Genomic DNA, 17,981 nt, shown 5'->3' with positions numbered 1-17,981 from the left:
AGTAATTACACAATAGGCATAACATTATCTGTAGTTACATAACAGGTATAATATTATCAGTAATTACATAACAGGTATAACATTACTGCCCATTAGTAATTACACAATAGGGATAACATTATCTGTAGTTACATAACAGGTATAATATTATCAGAAATTACATAACAGGTATAACATTACTACCCATCAGTAATTACACAATAGGCATAACATTATCTGTAGTTACATAACAGGTATAATATTATCAGTACTTACATAACAGGTATAACATTACTCCCCATCAGTAATTACACAATAGGCATAACATTATCTGTAGTTACATAATAGGTATTATATTGTCAATAATCACATAACAGGTATAACATTACTACCCATTAGTAATTACATAACAGGTATAACATTACTACCCATCAGTAATTACACGATAGGCATAACATCATCTGTAATTACATAACAGGTATAATATTATCAGTAATTACATAATAGGTATTACATTGTCAGTAATTACATAATAGGTATAACATTACTACCCATTACTAATTACATAACAGGTATAACATTATCAATAATTACATAATAGGTATAACATTACTACCCATCAGTAATTACACAATAGGCATAACATTATCAGTAATTACATAATAGGTATTACATTGTCCGTAATTACATAATAGGTATAACATTACTACCCATTACTAATTACATAACAGGTATAACATTATCAATAATTACATCATAGGTATAACATTACTACCCATCAGTAATTAAATAACAGGTATAACATTATCAGTAATTCCAGAATAGGTATAACATTATCGGTAATTACATAACAGGTTTAACATTATCAGTAATTACAGAATAGGTATAACATTATCGGTAATTACATAACAGGTTTAACATTATCAGCAATTACATAACAGGTATAACATTACTACCCATCATTAATTAAATAACAGGTATAACATTATCAGTAATTACAGAATAGGTATAACATTATCGGTAATTACATAACAGGTATAATATTACCAGTAATTACATAATAGGTATAACATTACTACCCATCAGTAATTACATAACAGGTATAACATTACTACCCATCAGTAATTACACAATAGGCATAACATTATCTGTAATTACGTAACAGGTATAACATTATCAGTAATTACAGAACAGGTATAACATTATCAGTAATTACATAACAGGTATAACATTACTACCCATCAGTAATTACACAATAGGCATAACATTATCTGTAATTACTTAACAGGTATAACATTACTACCCATCAGTAATTACGTAACAGATATAACATTATCAGTAATTACATAACAGGTATAACATTATCAGTAATTACATAACAGGTATAACATTACTACCCATCAGTTATTATTTAACAGGTATAACATTACTACCCATCAGTAATTACATAGCAGGTATAACATTATCAGTAATTACATAACAGGTATAACATTACTACCCATCAGTAATTACACAATAGGCATAACATTATCTGTAATTACATAACAGGTATAGCATTACTACCCATCATTAATTACCTTTGATTGTATATATATCACAAACGTTATTGAAATCAATACAATAAAACATCAATTTTTACTGAAAAGATTCTTCTGGTAAACATTTGGAAGAAATTTATAACTAAAAATCTACCTTAAAAGGATAAATTCCAAAAATAATTTCTGGACGACTTTAAAACTAGTAGCAGAGCCATTTTTCTGTCTGGTCTATATTACTTTATGCTTCATGTTTGTCATGGTATGGAAGATAGAGCTACAGTATATCTTAAGCTTATTAAAAACTTCCGATTACATGTCACTTATTAAACTCTCTTATTTTTACTTTACCACCAAAAATACTGGCATATCTATCATAGTCTTACAATGTGCTTCATTTCCTGCAGCTACCCTGAACAGAACCAAATAGTAAATGTAACAATCACTGATGTGAAAGTAATTATTATCTACACTACAAATTACCATTTGAGGTGTCAGGTGCACTAAGATTTGAAGTGTTGATAGCCATTTGAGGAGTCTCATCTGCACCCGCTGCTGTACTGTTGCTGCTCCCGTCCCCATCATCTCGCACTTGAGATGGCCCCAGCCTCTCCTGGTCCAGGTACAAACACAGCTCTTTTAGGTCTGCATTGTCAGAGATCAATTCCTCCTGTTTCATTTCTAAATCTTTCAGCTTTTCCTGGTAGGCTGCAACTTCACTACGCATAACACTTGCAGTATATCGACCAAACCTCTGCCATTCACGCGCAAGTTTACGACCACGTTGTCTATCGTCATCCAGAAAACAACACAAATCACGCAGTTCTTGATTATCATCTTGCAGTTTTTGATTGATGTCTTTGAGACCCCTTATTTCCAAAACATTTATCTGAATTCTCCTATTCACATCCTTTATAATGCTGCTGTGTTCTGCCAAAGTTGAACGTATTTCAGATTCTATATGGCGAACAATACGAACAAGTTCCTCTACACCTCTGTGTCTTAGTTCATCGTCACTTGCTTTTGCTAGTGATAAGACAGAGGGGCTGGTGGATAGTGCCTTATATGGTAGTGATCCAGGTGAGAATGATCCCGACGTGTTCATGGGTACAGGTGTCCCTCTCGCACTACCCGACACCGACGAAGGTAATGAGGAGGTACTCATCGCACTATTGATTCAAGAAGTTACTTACATACAGATATTTAAATGAGTATAAATCAGAAGTCAACTTTTAGAAGCCAGATCAGCTTGGCTCTTAATCAAGTTACTGACAGCAACTGCCTGGGGTCATTGCAAACCAGTGATGTTGACACTGACAGATGTCTTGCCCACATGCAGTACACGTTTCCGAACGACTGTCCAACGTGATATTCGGTGTAAAGTTATGTCAACAGAAGTACCTGCAATAGGTATACTGTAAAACATCATACATCCACAGTATCAGTAGCATAGCTAGAGTAGTGAAGATGAGTCATTTCACGGGTAGTTCGACCCCGCGTCTTTCCGTCGTACAAATATACGAATTTACGCATTCGATCACATACAGTTGCTTCAGAAATGGACTGACATATATTTATCAAGAAAATGTGACTTATATTCAAGTAGCACTTCCTGATGAAACTGACTTTGTTGATAAATATACCTGTCTGAATACACGATAATGGCGGATTGTAATTTCCGGTCCCACGCTAAGGGGTTTCCCCGCTAGGTGGCGCATTAATATATGGCGCACCTGTTCTTATTATTTTTCCGCGTAATTTTCAAATGTTTTCTGTTCTGGGTTAGGTAAAAAAAATCATCTCAGCGTACGTCTAAAATAAATGGAAACAAAATTGTGTTGATACTAAGGTTACTTCAATTATCCATAACATCTAGAAAACCGGAATAATCTTGCTTTTATTTAAAAACAAACACGTATTTATACTTGTCTGTATCAGTGAAACATTGGCTAGCACTACTGAGGTTCGCAGATGAAAATTGTTAACTTGTGAAGCTCAAATCAAATCAAATAATATTTATTTAGAGTCGGACAATTTGTAACATATAACAATAGCTCTTTAGCTATTTACCGACTAGACATGGATATAACAATATTATAGTAAGATATATGTATGTACAATGTTAAACAACTACATCTATATTCTAAAATCTACACAAAACATGCAAACTAAACACTAATCTATAACACAGAAAGAGACACCACAGTACTAAGACATGACATATAAAGCTAGAAGTTCATGTCAACATATAAATTATAGTCAACAAATTACATGCTAAATAAATAAGAGACAACTGAAATTCATAAGAAAGCACTTAGTTAATAAGGATAATGTAAAAGCAAAGCACTAAGCCTACAGTGTCCAATAAGCACTGCCTACAGTGTCCAATAAGCACTAAGCCTACAGTGTCCAATAAGCACTAAGCCTACAGTGTCCAATAAGCACTAAGCCTACAGTGTCCAATAAGCACTAAGCCTACAGTGTCCAATAAGCACTAAGCCTACAGTGTCCAATAAGCACTAAGCCTACAGTGTCCAATAAGCACTAAGCCTACAGTGTCCAATAAGCACTAAGCCTACAGTGTCCAATAAGCACTAAGCCTACAGTGTCCAATAAACACTAAGCCTACAGTGTCCAATAAGCACTAAGCCTACAGTGTCCAATAAGCACTAAGCCTACCGTGTTCAATAAGCACTAAACCCATAGTGTCCAATAAGCACTAAGCCTACCGTGTCCAATAAGCAATAAGCTGGAAATAAACATAAAAAGCTGCATAGTAATTTCAACACAGATCAACAACAAGCACTGCATTGGATTTTGATGCAAAAGGGGCAAATCAAGAATTGTGTTTAGCCACAGCTCATTGTTAAATAGTTCCCCCATTTTTCATTGCCATGCAAATAATATTAATTTAAACAAAAAAAATGTTCACGTTACTGACTTAAAATCGAATGTCTATATATATTTAGGAATAGGATCTCAAATGTTTCTAAATAAGTGTGTTCAGATCATTGCCATTTGCAAAGAGTCGGCACAAATATTAAGTTCAATTTGTCAGACTTTTTTTAAGAAGACTTTTTTGCTTCACAACAACTGCATTCATTTCCATGATATAAAGACATAAATCTTTATATGTTTTATTTATATCAAACTTTTTTATTTGTAATGTATAATCAGATCTCTTCTTTATTTTCTTCTTTTTTTGTATACAGTACACCTTCAATGTATTGAAGATGATACACTGCGATTACTGTGGATAATTGCACTATGATCAAATTAAATCAGAACATTGTTTATGATTCAAGATCATCCTTCCGCGGGAAAAAAAGCCTACATATTATTACAACGAAACAATGTCAGCAACTCATTTATGAGATTTTTTAAAGGCGTACAACTGTTTGATATTTTATTGCAATCCAGGTCTTTAAATCCAAAAGCGTATAACTATATATATATATATATCATAGTATAAAAAGGGCATGTCTGGTAAATATTATATAATCCTAATTAATCCACATCTTTTATAATGAATACAACTTGAAACCACAGAATTAGATTAGATATTTTTGGTTTGCTGCGATTGTATATTGAGTAGAGACATTGAGAGACTTTATATCATTATCCATGTATCCTTTGAAGCTTTCTGCATCCTATATATTTTTTTAAAAATTCCAGCAGAGACACATAAAGTCATAGTATATACGTCTCTGATTCAAGTCATTTAAATTAATTAATGGAATAAGATTAAAAGAGCTAGAGACTGATACTAAACTTTTGTTTATACATGTCTGGATTTAGATTGAAAATGCCGTCACAAGGAAATTAATTCTGGTTGGAGTGAAGCTTCCTATGCTTTCAGCAAAATAGTCTTCCTGACGAAGCTCCCGGATGTAAATGGTCACATGATCACGGTCCATGCTGAGGCGTCGGTAGACATCTTTACGGACCGGCAGTGAAAGAACGGGACAAAGCTTTAAGGTTTGTATATAATGCGGGTCGTGACAAGTACTTGACAAAAGAAGTTTCTGCATGTTTGTGAGATAATCTTTATAAGTCGTTTTTAATTTGAGTAAGAAATGCTCCATATCGATAGGCATTCAGATGATTTCTTTTGTGTTTGTCAGTCGAACTGAGCTTCAAAAACAAAATTGATGGATACTTTACTCTTCAGGAAGTCGGGGAAGATTAAACGGAGTAAAAATGTCCATTGCAATAAAGAAATTATTCCGATTATGGATCACAAAGGAGTTGAAAAACGAGAACCCCCCCCCTCCCCCCCTCCCCTCTCTCTCTCTATCTCGGTTTTTCAACTCCGTACACTAGTCAATGCAATAATGGCAAACAACTGGTTTACCCAGTACATGTATAACCGGGAGGAATGCCGTTCTGGGTTCGTTTGGCATGGTTGTTCAGTCAGATAGCACTATAATACATTGGGTATTTAGATTCCAGAATGCAATAAACCATAAAAAGCATATTAAAAAAGGTGAACCACCGTACTACACAGAAGATAACAAAAGTTCTTTAGTTTATTAAATAAGGTTCAATGTTCAGTTATATTGCTCACTTACATATAACATACAAGGGAGAATCTTTTAAACTGGAGGGGTTATACTCATTGACCTTCTCTACACTCCAGTCCTGGTGGATGTCACGACAAAACTGGAGACACACCATTAGAGTGAGGGTACCTGATTTCGTACACTTTTGACGCAGATTTACATATTTTTTTAAAACACGTCTCCAAGAAGATCTACTTTGACCTAAAAGATGTAGGCAATTTGCACTGAATCTGGTAATGCGACGTCATATGCGCAGGGGATATTTGTTTTACCATCATTTACTTTTACGTTTCGCGGAAGTGGGGGACGTGATTTCGTACACTCTGCAGTTGTGCTATTCTTAGTAAATATGGCAAATATAAGTATGTAAATATGGCAAATATAAGTATATGTTGAATGAATTCAATATATTTTATTCAGATTTGACGATTTTCAGAGACCAGAAATGTTTTTTGACCAAATTATAAGTTTTTAAAAACATGTTCCTTGTTGGTAGTGACATCGACCCAATTTGTGTAAAAAAAACAACACCAACTATACATATTCTAGTAGCATTTATTTCATTTGATGTTTTATAAAACAATTTGAATGCTCCAGAAAGTTTTTAATGGCCAAAAACAGACAAATATTTAAGATCTGTTTCAAAATAATGACTTCCCTACGATAGCTGTCCTGTTATTGAGTGGAGGTGTACGTTAAAAAATGCTGTTATTTATTATATTTGAAATTCTTTTTGATACATTCCTTTAATATGTAAATGGTAAAATATTATTTTTATTTAAATGATCTAAAAATGATCTCGAGAAAACTGGCTAGATTCTGTTTTTAATAATGCTTTAAAGTTACCTTGGGCCCATTCTGCAGACGACAGCTCGTCTCGCTAGTTTCGTTTGGAAAACAAGGCTATTTGGAAATTCTATATTGAGCAATTAGAAGGACAATAGCGGTAGTTTGCTGTTGGAACGATTTCATGCCTCCATTGGAAGTGATCGGTTAAAAATAAGAAAAATCTATTTAGTGTAAGAAATCACGTCCTGTACAAAATCATGTACCCTTACTCTAGTTATTTGATGAGTTCTGACCAATCACAAGGTGAAACACACATCCTATTAAGATTAATACAGCAGAACAACACCCTACTTCAAAACTGGTCAATTTTGCTAATACCCTGTCATATAATTCTGTTGATGTAATTCAAATAAACAGAATAGTCTAGTTATATCATCTGGACTGCAAGGTGGCATGTATAGTGCCTTTGATTTGCCATGACATTTTCCAGGGGTGCAGAGAACAAAGAGAGCATAGCCCTGAAATTTTGAGGACGACTAGGAAGATAACCTAACATTTGTTACAGTAATAAAATATATAAGTATTGTATTGGTGTAAAAGCAGATTGGGAAATGTGCTGATGTCCATCTAGCATTGAATTTATAATTACTTCAATTATAAACCTTGTTCCTGTTAAAAGAGTATATATTTAAGTTATTAAAATGTGTAAATTTTTTTCACAGATGCCATTCTCTAACCAAACAACAACAAAGCTGTATGTTGGAAATTTACCAGAGACCTGCAAAAGAATAGAACTGCAAAAATTATTTGAACCATTTGGACAGGTTGTGGAATGTGACATTGTTAGAAACTATGGATTTGTTGTAAGTTAGCAGTAACCTTAAAGCTGTCATAGTTACTTAGATTTTACCTTGGCAAGTCCTCAAGCAGAATTGTAACATTATTATACAGAACAAAATAATTGCGATCTGGTAGTCAAGAATATTCGACCTTTACAGGGTTGAATGGAGGGTTCCAAGAACAATGCTGAATATAAAGTGAAGTCGGAGTAAAGCTTGAGTCCAAGTGAAAATTACATCGTCTGAAAAGCCGGTTACACATTCTGAGGTCATGAATGATGGATATTTATTAATGATGTATCACCAGTTTACAGGCTTTTAAATATTTAAATACATGATATGACAAGTAAAATGTAGTAATGATTATCTGGTAAATTGAGTGATTATTTGCATATATTTATTCAAATTGAAGCATCTTCCACATTTAAAAAAAAAAATGCCTATTGGAGATGTTCTTCACTTATATTAAGGGTAACACTGATGCTGGTAATTTGAGTGAAGAATTATATTCACTTTCATTGTGATTCAATGTTGTCTTAGATAGGTTTAGTTTTAGAGGCTTGCCAGAAACATCTTCTCGTGACATTTTCGAATTAAGGAAAATTAACGTTGTGATAATTTCAACTTTACATTGCTATTTTTTCAATTCAGTAGGTATGTATTTTATTTTCTTCTTTTTCAGCACTTTGCGGATGCAGATGAGGCAAAAACAGCAGCAGAAAATTTAGATGGCACACCATTTGAAGGGTCAACCTTGAAAGTTGAGGTACGTAGTCAAATACCAGTAGTTTTAAAAAATATGTTCATGTCTTTTGGTGTTAAAGGAAATCGATTCTATGGTAATTTTATTTTTGAGTGAAAGTACCATTCTTATACTGTGTAACACGAAATGTCTGTGGGGACTTTCTTTCATGGTTTGAAGCCATTTAGATCATTTTGTGGTACAAACTTTCGTGGATATCCTAAATTAACAAACGGTAGACAAGGTTATTATTCAATGTTGTTGTATTTATTTTTGTGGTTCAATAGCAACCACGAATGTTTATACACAACAAACATTTCCTGTTGTACAGTATGTGTTTGGTCCTTCTGTACACATTTGAATACCATACACTTTATGTTTATACCTGTAATGTAAATACCAAGTTGAATGTTTATCATGCTTTTCTAACTTTGCAGGTGTCCCACAGTAAAGTGCGACAAAAGCCTGGAATGGGAGGCAAGGGGGAATGCTACAAATGTGGAAAGGAAGGCCACTGGTAAGTCTGATGTTACATGTTCAAGAAGTTGTCTTGCTCTACAAGGGTATGAAGCATGTTTATGTAATCATCTTACACTACAAGTATATGCAAATTCTTACCGTATAAAGGACTAAGGACCAAAAATGGTATAGATTAAACATTTCCTTTGATTAGAAATACATTCAAACATCACATCTTTAGTGACCGCAAAGGGGACCAACAACATTTGCTATAGACAGAAGAGGTCTAGTTACCTTTTAAACATGGCCAATAAATTATTCCTAGCTTCATAAATGATTATTCAATACCAGTCAATATGTTACGATTTTTTGATAAATCCATTTATGTTGTTGGGATTACTTGACAGTTGACTTGTATTCCTTGTTGGAATGAAATCACACAGCGCTTTACATACAGAGTGAGATCCTGGTCACAGAAAAGTTTGTCCCGATTATACTACAAAAATAACTTTCCGGTGTGACTGCTCTGACACCGACCAAAAGTGGTCTGACAAACATTCTGGTTCAAATATTAAGTGAAGTGTTGCTTTTTAGCAGAATAAAAATCTGAATTTCCAGTAAAGAGAGTCTTTCAGTAAGTGGAGAGCAAGTCGTTAGGTTGGGGTTTTTTTTTGGGGGGGGGGAGTTTCGTGTAAAAGGGCATGCGCCATGTGGTTAACCATGATTTCCACCGTCTTTTTGAGCTGACAGGCGTAACCCTACAGAAAATCCTTTCTCGCCCAGCTTCATAAAATATGCAGTTAAACTGGTAATCAGAACCAAGGTATCTTGGTGAGAGTGCTTTACAGCATATGCACAATTTAACAATTTCCTTTTTTTGATAGAATTGTTATTAACTGTAAAGCTTATTTTTGAACTGCCATTTTTGTGCAGATGTACATACCTCATTTTTTAAAACCACCAAAAATCCAAACATTTAATATTCAAAAGATAATTTATTTACATTCATGTTGGAAAATTTAAGAGTTGAATTTGTATTTGAAGCAATTGCTTGTAATAAAAAAAGTAACACTGGTTAGTTTGAAGATAATTGACTGTACCTGTTACTGAGCTTTAAGCTTTATTTCTTACAACTTGCAATAATAACAGGGGTTTAAAAAGTCACATTCACAAATCATATGATAGTGCAAGAAATGTATGAGTTGCAAAAACTTTTTGAAATGTTAAAACTATCAAACTTGTTCGATTATCAATGAGGACTATTTACCAAGGAGACACTTTTGATCTGGTTATTAACATTGAATGGTGAAGTAGCTTGATGGGTAACTTCATTTCTTTGTGATTTACAGGTCCAAAGACTGTCCTAAAGGACCGTAAGTACATTATTCGTTTTCAGATGTTGTCAAAAAGTATTTTTGTTTATAATTTACAGGTCAAGTAACTGCCCCAAAGGACCGTAAGTACAAAGATATTCTATCGCTTCACATTTCTATATTTCTAGAATCTTAAAAATTACTTTGATTTCAGTAAGCTGACCCATTAAACCATTTTCCTGCTTGTTATATTTGATTGACTGTAGAGTTAACATGCATCAAATACAAGCTAAAAACTTGTTGGTAAATTTAACTTGATTAATGTTTGACACAATGTGAGAATTACTAGTATTTGACAGGTGTGCTATTTTCACAAATAGTGTCGTAATCTGGAGAATTTATTGAATATATTCACCTTACTCAAAAATCAAATTCATATCTTTAGAGTACAGAAATGTATGTTCGGTTTTGTTTTCACTTACTTAACACATGTGATAGGATGTAGTTAGAATGATAATAAACCATAATTGCTGAACCTATTACACGTGTGATAGGATGTAGATAGAATGATAATAAACCATAATTGCTGAACCTATTATCAGAAGAAGAAACAAATATGGTAATTCAGCAAAACAGTTTTCCGAAAAAAATTAGTTGTATTTTGTAGAACACGTCCAAAGGGCCCTCGAGCACCACACGACCATTACAGAGACCCTTATGCAAGGGATGCATATGATCCCTACTACAGGGACCGATACCCTCCTCCTCACCCTCATGACAGATACAGGCCCTACGCAGACCCCTACGACAGAAGGCCACCACCACCCAGGGACCCATACTACAGAGAATCCAGAGACCCTTATGCAAGGCCCCCACCAGAGTACTACGGCAGGCGGTCACCACCACCATCCAGGTTAGGATTTCCTCTGACAATAATTAAGTCGTTTGGGGACTTGTTGTTTATACTCCGATTCTGCTTATCATAATTCTCCGTTCTTCTGCTTCTTCCGCTTTCCGCTGTAAAGGTTTCTGACACTTTTCTTAGAAACTTCAGTAAGAGATTATTACTGATAGCCTCTAGATGTGCAAACACCTTTTTGTTTTCCGATTACCATCCAAGATGGCTGCCACAGCCTCTGATTGGCTAAAACATTTTGAGCCATAACTTTTGTTATATTTGGCGCATCATAATAAAAGTTTGAGGAAAGTATTGGTATAGGACATGCTCTAAAGTTGAATACAAAAATTTGACATCGTCAACAAAATGGCCGCCATGAATTTTTGAAATTTTTGGGAATTTAAAATTTCTAAAGGTGTTCGCTAAAGATAGCCATTATCACCTATCCTATTTTACATGTTTTATAGATATTTTCCAATGCATTCCAAATTTGGCGTGTAGGTATATGATGGTACCGCTAACTCAACTATGACATCTGCAATCTCATGCCTTCTTTGCCATAGCAACCACACAGAGACTTTTAATTGGTCACAATTTAGAAATTGTCCGATTTCACACAAATTTAGTATGTAGGTGTAAAAAGGCATTGCGATCATTTTCAGAGGCACCTTTGCGACTATGGGGCAGATTTTGTTCGATTTTGATCAAAATTGGTATATAGTGGTATTAGGGGACTGCATATTCAACCGCATAGGTTTCGTTGCCATAGCAACCTCATAGCAACCACACAGAGGCTTCTGATTGGTCGAAATTTAGATATTGTTTTATTTACATGAAAATTGATACATAGGGGTATGAGGGGAATGCAAATTAAACCACATAGGTTTCGTTGCCATAGCAACCACACAGAGGCTTCTGATTGGTCGAAATTTATTTAATTTTTGATTTTTATGAAAATGTTTATAGGGTATTGGAGGACTGCAAATTCAACTGCATTAGTTTCGTTACCATACCAACAACATGGAGGCTTCAGATTTGTCGAAATACGGATATTGTTCTATTTCACTCTAATTTAGTATGAAGGTGTTTTATGCCATTGTGATCCTTTTCTGATGTATCTTTGCGACTATGTGGGCAGTTTGGGGGGACTTCTGTAATGGTCCCCCATTACAATAAATACTTGTTTGAATTGATTTCCTGAAATTAAAATTCCAAATTATGAGCCACAGTCGATTTCTGTTGATAGATTATTTGATAACATGAAAATGATGGTGAAGAACGATTAAAATAAACTTGTATTTTATATTTGACAGGAACTTTTTATCATGATTCCACTCAGAAAAAAATGAAATTGGTCCATTTTTCACTCTAATAGTTTAGAGATGTTTTCGGTCTAACTCGAGATGTAATGGTTTTAATGTCTAAATGTACAAATGAAAACATAAATATTGAAATAAAATGAAATCACACTACTACAACAACATAAAAGAACAAAAATAGTCTTGAGAAAAAAAGACTGATTGTTGCACATGCTATGTACTAAACCTGTTTTGTGTACCTTTCTTTCAGCCGAGATCCCTACTATGATTACTACGACCGACGAAGGTAATTGTAATGGAACAGTGCCGGGAGAGGCTTTGTACCTGTAACAGCCTTGTCAATGTCCAAGTTCTAAGTCAGTCTATAACTGCATAAGTAACTGCTAAAGAACAGAGAACAAACAAATTAAGGATATCTCCAAGTTCACATAATGTCATTCAATCCAAATGTTTGATTTTGTAGAAAATACTATCGGGTCATGGTTATTTAGTAGTCAATGACTTTGTTTTTATCCCATTCTTTTTGTTGTAATTGTGCACATTATAGTATTCATGGTACTTTTAATCAAGGAACACTTATCCTGATGTGATTGATGAATGGTTAATATTACGCTGTGAAAGTCTATAACTCAAAAGGTGCATTTAAGAAAGGGATTGCAATATGAGAATATGTTTTAGTGGTTTGAAAATACAGATTGGAAAGCAATATAATTCCACAGAAATTTTGATTTGTACAACCTTTGTGTGCACAATTAGAACAAACCATGGTGTGGGGTTTCATTGCAGAGGAATGACACAGAAGATTGACCAGATTTATACCTGTATGTCACGACTTAATAACTGGTTGAACTTGATTGGAAAAAAGGAAATATTTGGACAGATAATATACTAAATTAGCAACATAATTATAAAGTACAGTTGAATTTCCTTTCCTTCCCTTGTGTGTTGTTGTGTTGTTTTAATAGTGGAATTTTTAACCAGTTCTTGCCACCAGCCTATTTAAGGACACATAAAATGGGTTCATTTTGTTTAGAAAAGTATGGTATTTTAGGATGTTGGCTCATCAAGTTTCAATGCTCATTTATACTTGTTTGGACACTTATCACATATCTCAAGTACATAATTTATTTTTATACCTTATACATTTCAGTTCTGTCACTGTCAACAAATCTAATTTGCAGTATGGTAAATTTTTATCAGATGATTTAAAATTAAACTACCATTGAATGTGCATTTGAAAAAGTAGTTAAAACAACACAAATTAAATATTACGTTTCTCCCTGAAATTGTAACAAACACTTTAATTATAGAGTCATGTTTCTGCATGCATCTATTATAGTATAGTAAGTGAAAAGATTTTGGAAATGATGAGCCAGCATCCTCGAAAAGAGTTTTCTGTATATTCTGAAAATCTAAAGATATGAAGAGCTTTCAGTAGATTCGCGTTGAAGAACGTGATGCTCGTGTAATGGAGTTCTATACATGGTCATTTGTCTGTTTATTGCATACAGCTATCCATTGCCTCCACCTCCCGGAACGAGTCGTGGCATGTCGCCTCCATCACGAAGCCGCGTACCGGCACCTTATTGAACATCAGAATCACAGAAAGCCGCGGATGAACGGAGCTTACGGATCGTAATTCGCTGGGCGGCATGCACTTCATGTGTTGAACAGAGAACAATCGAGCAAACTGGAAAGACGGACTACAATTTTTAAAATGAACGCTTCTCAATTTTCCAAAGTAGAAAAAAAAACTCAGTTTGTGGGCATTCTATTTGAATTGTATCGTACAAGGAATCTCGTTCAGTGCTTTGAGTACAGAGGATCTTTTAAATGTAATGTCAACTTTTTATCGTGTGTGATCATCGCTATCGTTTCATTTATGTTGCATCTGCCTAATTATGAAAAAAACAAAAATCGTGTCATTCTTTATACTCCTCATTGATGATGTCATATTGGAATAAAATCCCTCCATGTAACTTACTTCTTCGCTTTTGTTATATCAATTTTGATTTGAATTGACCGTCTGGTCCTTATGTACGAGGAAACGGGGCGAGGAAATGCTGCCATTGCTAATCGAGTTGCCACGGGTCGCCTATTCAGGTGCAAAATACCACGAGTCGCTACAGAGCAACAGAGTAATTTGGTATGCACTGATCGGATGTGAAGGTAATATATTGAACCTCGCGGTCACATATCCAATTCCTACGTGCGAGCCGAGGATTTATTTAATGTTTAATCTTTCAACGGCCATAATGAGTAGCTTAGCTAGTAAAATTCTGCAGATATTTGGTAACATTTTTGGAGGCCCATGTTACTAGTGGGCCGGCTATAACATTAGATCGTTTAGCCAAAATTTCAGTAACGCTTTATTTGAAAATTTCACCCACCATCCAGATGGTGTGGGAGGTTGGCTATCTCATTATGGCTCAGATTTGGACATGTGATGTGGACTTCCACCAGGGTGTTGCTGCAGATTTCACTACACATAGATACAGATATGACCGGTCTATTAATTCAAGTCATATATTAAGACTTTTTTTTCTTTTCTCACTCCAAATTAGATTCAGTTTCGGTTGTAAATTATAAGATTTGTGATGTTATGTTTTATTCTTCACCCATTATAACTAATTCCATTTGTTTTATTAATTTTTTACCCACAGCAAAAGGAGAAAAACTGATTTAGTGTAGTAATTTGGTATTTGACTTATATTTAAAAGCTTTTATCTAGGGTTATACAGTTATACTGTTGTTGTTCAAGATGTATGAGAACATAAAAGATAATTGTGACCATTTTGATGAGGGCGTTTTTGTTCTTTGGTCTCTACTCAACACCATGAGAAGTTGTTTAGTGCTGCCTCCAGATGGATCACATACCATAACTATTTTTTCTTTGCCTTCCATAGGTCGGGATATATTTTGGACTATAACATCCTTTACTTTTGTTGTGCAATTTGAAGACCAAAGGAATGCTTTAAACCAAGGACTTCGTGATATAAATACAAGTATTCACGAGATATTGCTTTAACGTAAAACCACTTTAATCAGACATCCATTGCAAATTCAAACAATTATTTGTATAAAACAGGACATTCACACAGAAGTTAAAAGCAATGCAAAATTAAGTATTTGTGAAGTAGAACTGATAGTATTACATTGAACATAGAAACTGGGGCCTGGATATGTATAGATTTGTACTTCTCCAGATCACTTAATTTCTGCTTTTCATGTATTATTCACCAACCTCTTGTATGTGTGCCTGTGTTTTTTGCTCATCAGAGAGAATGGTTGAGGGGCCAACATGACTGGAAGGCATGGCATGCATATTGAAGGGACAGGAAACTACCCTAAGTGGTCAACTTTAACCTTCTGTTTTGGCTGGCGTAGACTGGAATCCCACTTCAGTTTGGCCGCCATAGGCTGGAATTGCACCACAATATGGCTTACAGTAGACTGGACATCTTCTCCAGTTTGGCCGCCGTAGCCTGGAATTGCACCACAATATGGCTTGCAGTAGACTTGAAATCTTCTCCAGTTTCACTGACATAGGCATTCCAATTTTGGTACCAACACTGGACTGTGCTTGGTTTTCGACATAGTAGTCTGGAATGCTACACCTTCAAAGTGAATAATATATTGACACCATCAACTGGAACTTCCTCCATCGTGACTGTCCTTGAGGAAAATGTTTACCGTACTGTAGTATGTAGTTTTAACTTCAACTCGATATAAGTAACACATAACACCTATTGGGAAACAGAAGTTATTAATTTGTTAAAATAATTCATTCTTGGTACGAATCAAGTTCCTGTCTAAAAAGTAATTTTGTTTTATTGTGAAAAATTTATTAAACATTGCTTTCACAATGAAATTTTGCTTGAAAAGAGTTTCCTTGGCAAATTAATTTAAAATCTAATCCCGACTTATTTCTTTCCCTTCCAGGAACCATCAAGAGGACAAATATCTGAAGAACTGCATAAGGCTATATTAAATAGTGTATACACTTTTCAAAATAAAATTGTTTGTCTTTCAAATTAATTCTTTAATTTGTCCTTCATGTAAAACCAAGCAGAGTGAGCATTGAGCGTATAATAACTTGAACTACTAATTTTTATGGAGCGACAAAGTAGATCTTTCATTCATAACAAACGTGTGAAACATCCCGTTTTATTCTATAACATGGGGAAGTTTTTCAATGGAGTAAAAAAAAGTTTTAAAAACAAAAGATGGCTATCCACATCACTTTTCAAAATAGATTAACTAGAGCAAGCGGTAAATTATTTCCAATCATTCAGGTTTAAGCTAATTTTATATGAAGTTGTCCGTGTTCAATTAAGATTTTCCAGACAATTAAACATGCTTAATTATAATCGACGAAAAATGGAAACTACCTCATTCACACGAAAGTGTGCAAAACCTACCATTCAGACTTTTGACATGATTATGAAGAAGGATCTATTTAATTTACTCTTATGCTATTGCTATGGGGCCACGCATGTCTTCATGATACATTCATCTATTATACACAGCAAAGCAAGATAATTTATTGTGAACAGGTCAACCACAGTGATGATGATTGTGTGTGGTACACAAATCCACCCAGTGGTGATGCATTATGTGTGGTACACAGAAACATCCAGTGGTGGTACACAAAATACCCCCAGTTCTAGTGGCGATACTCAATCACTGGTAATACATTAGTGTAACACAGAACACCCTCCAGTGCCAGGGATAGTTCAGTGGTGATGTACTGTGTGGTACACAAATCCACCCAGTGGTGATGTACTGTGTGGTACACAAAACCATCTATTGATACATTGTTGTGCACAGAATACAGTCTGATGGTGATGTGTATCATCACTGGAGGTGTGTACCACACTTATGTATCATCGCTGGAGGGTGTGTACTATACGTATGTATCATCACTGGAGGTGTGTACCACACTTATGTATCATTGCTGCAGGGTGTGTACTATACGTATGTATTATCGCTGGAGGGTGTGTACTTGACATGATGTAGGTGTTCTGTGTACCAAGTATTGTATCGCACCACTGAAAAGAGTACATGTGTGGAATATTTATGGTGAAATTCCACATTCGGAGTAAAAATGTAGATATGATATATTGATTGGGTGTATTTTTCTAGAAAGCTGTAAACAGGTATTTCATAATAAACTGTCATCCTCATAACAAACCAGACTGTTTCCTGGCAGCCATATTTCAAAATCTCTTTTTATCATATGGCTTGAATCTTAAAAATAAAATTTGCAAAACTAGTGAACTGCTGGCAAATACACAAAGGAATGATAAACGTTAAATCCCAGACGGCTGCCTGGTGGTCATCTTGTTTTTCATTCCATCAACAGGTATAACGTGTGTAATTAAGAACAAGGGAAACCTACATATGAAATGTGAGAAAATCTGTCGTGTACTGCTGGAGAAATAGTGATGCCAAACTTGGAACTGTTCTCAAAAGTAATTTTGCAGGTACCTACTGGCTGTATTGTCATTGCTCTAGGCCTCTTTGTTATTCATCAGAAGTTGGTA

At 34.7% G+C, this 17,981-nt stretch overlaps 2 protein-coding genes across 4 annotated transcripts in view; one reads left to right on the top strand and one right to left on the bottom strand.

The window, feature by feature from the left end:
* The window catches only part of LOC110451001 (zinc finger CCCH domain-containing protein 13-like), a 10,546-nt gene extending 7,351 nt beyond the window's left edge, over nt 1-3,195 (bottom strand). The window contains exon 1 of the mRNA XM_021498825.1: nt 1,998-3,195. Within this exon, the coding sequence (XP_021354500.1) occupies nt 1,998-2,679 (682 nt within the window). The 5' untranslated portion in view covers nt 2,680-3,195. The remainder of the gene's footprint in view (nt 1-1,997) is intronic.
* A 2,190-nt stretch (nt 3,196-5,385) lies between these two features.
* LOC110451000 (RNA-binding protein lark-like) lies at nt 5,386-16,467 on the top strand. 3 transcript variants are annotated; one of them, XR_002463023.1, is made up of 9 exons: nt 5,386-5,492; nt 7,588-7,728; nt 8,387-8,470; nt 8,884-8,963; nt 10,255-10,278; nt 10,886-11,131; nt 12,686-12,721; nt 15,715-16,137; nt 16,378-16,467. XR_002463023.1 is itself a non-coding variant. In XM_021498824.1 (8 exons), exons 2-8 carry the CDS (start codon nt 7,588-7,590, stop codon nt 14,023-14,025), a joined length of 690 nt encoding a protein of 229 aa, XP_021354499.1. In that variant the 5' UTR covers nt 5,387-5,492; the 3' UTR covers nt 14,026-14,418. The 3 variants fall into 3 exon arrangements, 2 of the variants coding, with proteins under 2 accessions (XP_021354499.1, XP_021354498.1); XM_021498824.1 differs by lacking the exons at nt 10,255-10,278; nt 15,715-16,137; nt 16,378-16,467 and adding exons at nt 10,338-10,361; nt 13,947-14,418 and having other exon boundaries at nt 5,387-5,492; XM_021498823.1 differs by lacking the exons at nt 15,715-16,137; nt 16,378-16,467 and adding an exon at nt 13,947-14,418 and having other exon boundaries at nt 5,387-5,492.
* Nucleotides 16,468-17,981: the final 1,514 nt, after the last annotated feature.

This window comes from Mizuhopecten yessoensis, unplaced genomic scaffold (genome assembly GCF_002113885.1).
Source record: "Mizuhopecten yessoensis strain PY_sf001 unplaced genomic scaffold, ASM211388v2 scaffold5673, whole genome shotgun sequence".
Taxonomy (NCBI): Eukaryota; Metazoa; Mollusca; class Bivalvia; order Pectinida; family Pectinidae; genus Mizuhopecten; species Mizuhopecten yessoensis.
Note: the sequence above shows the minus strand (reverse complement) of the source record. Positions and strands in the feature narration are given on the sequence as shown.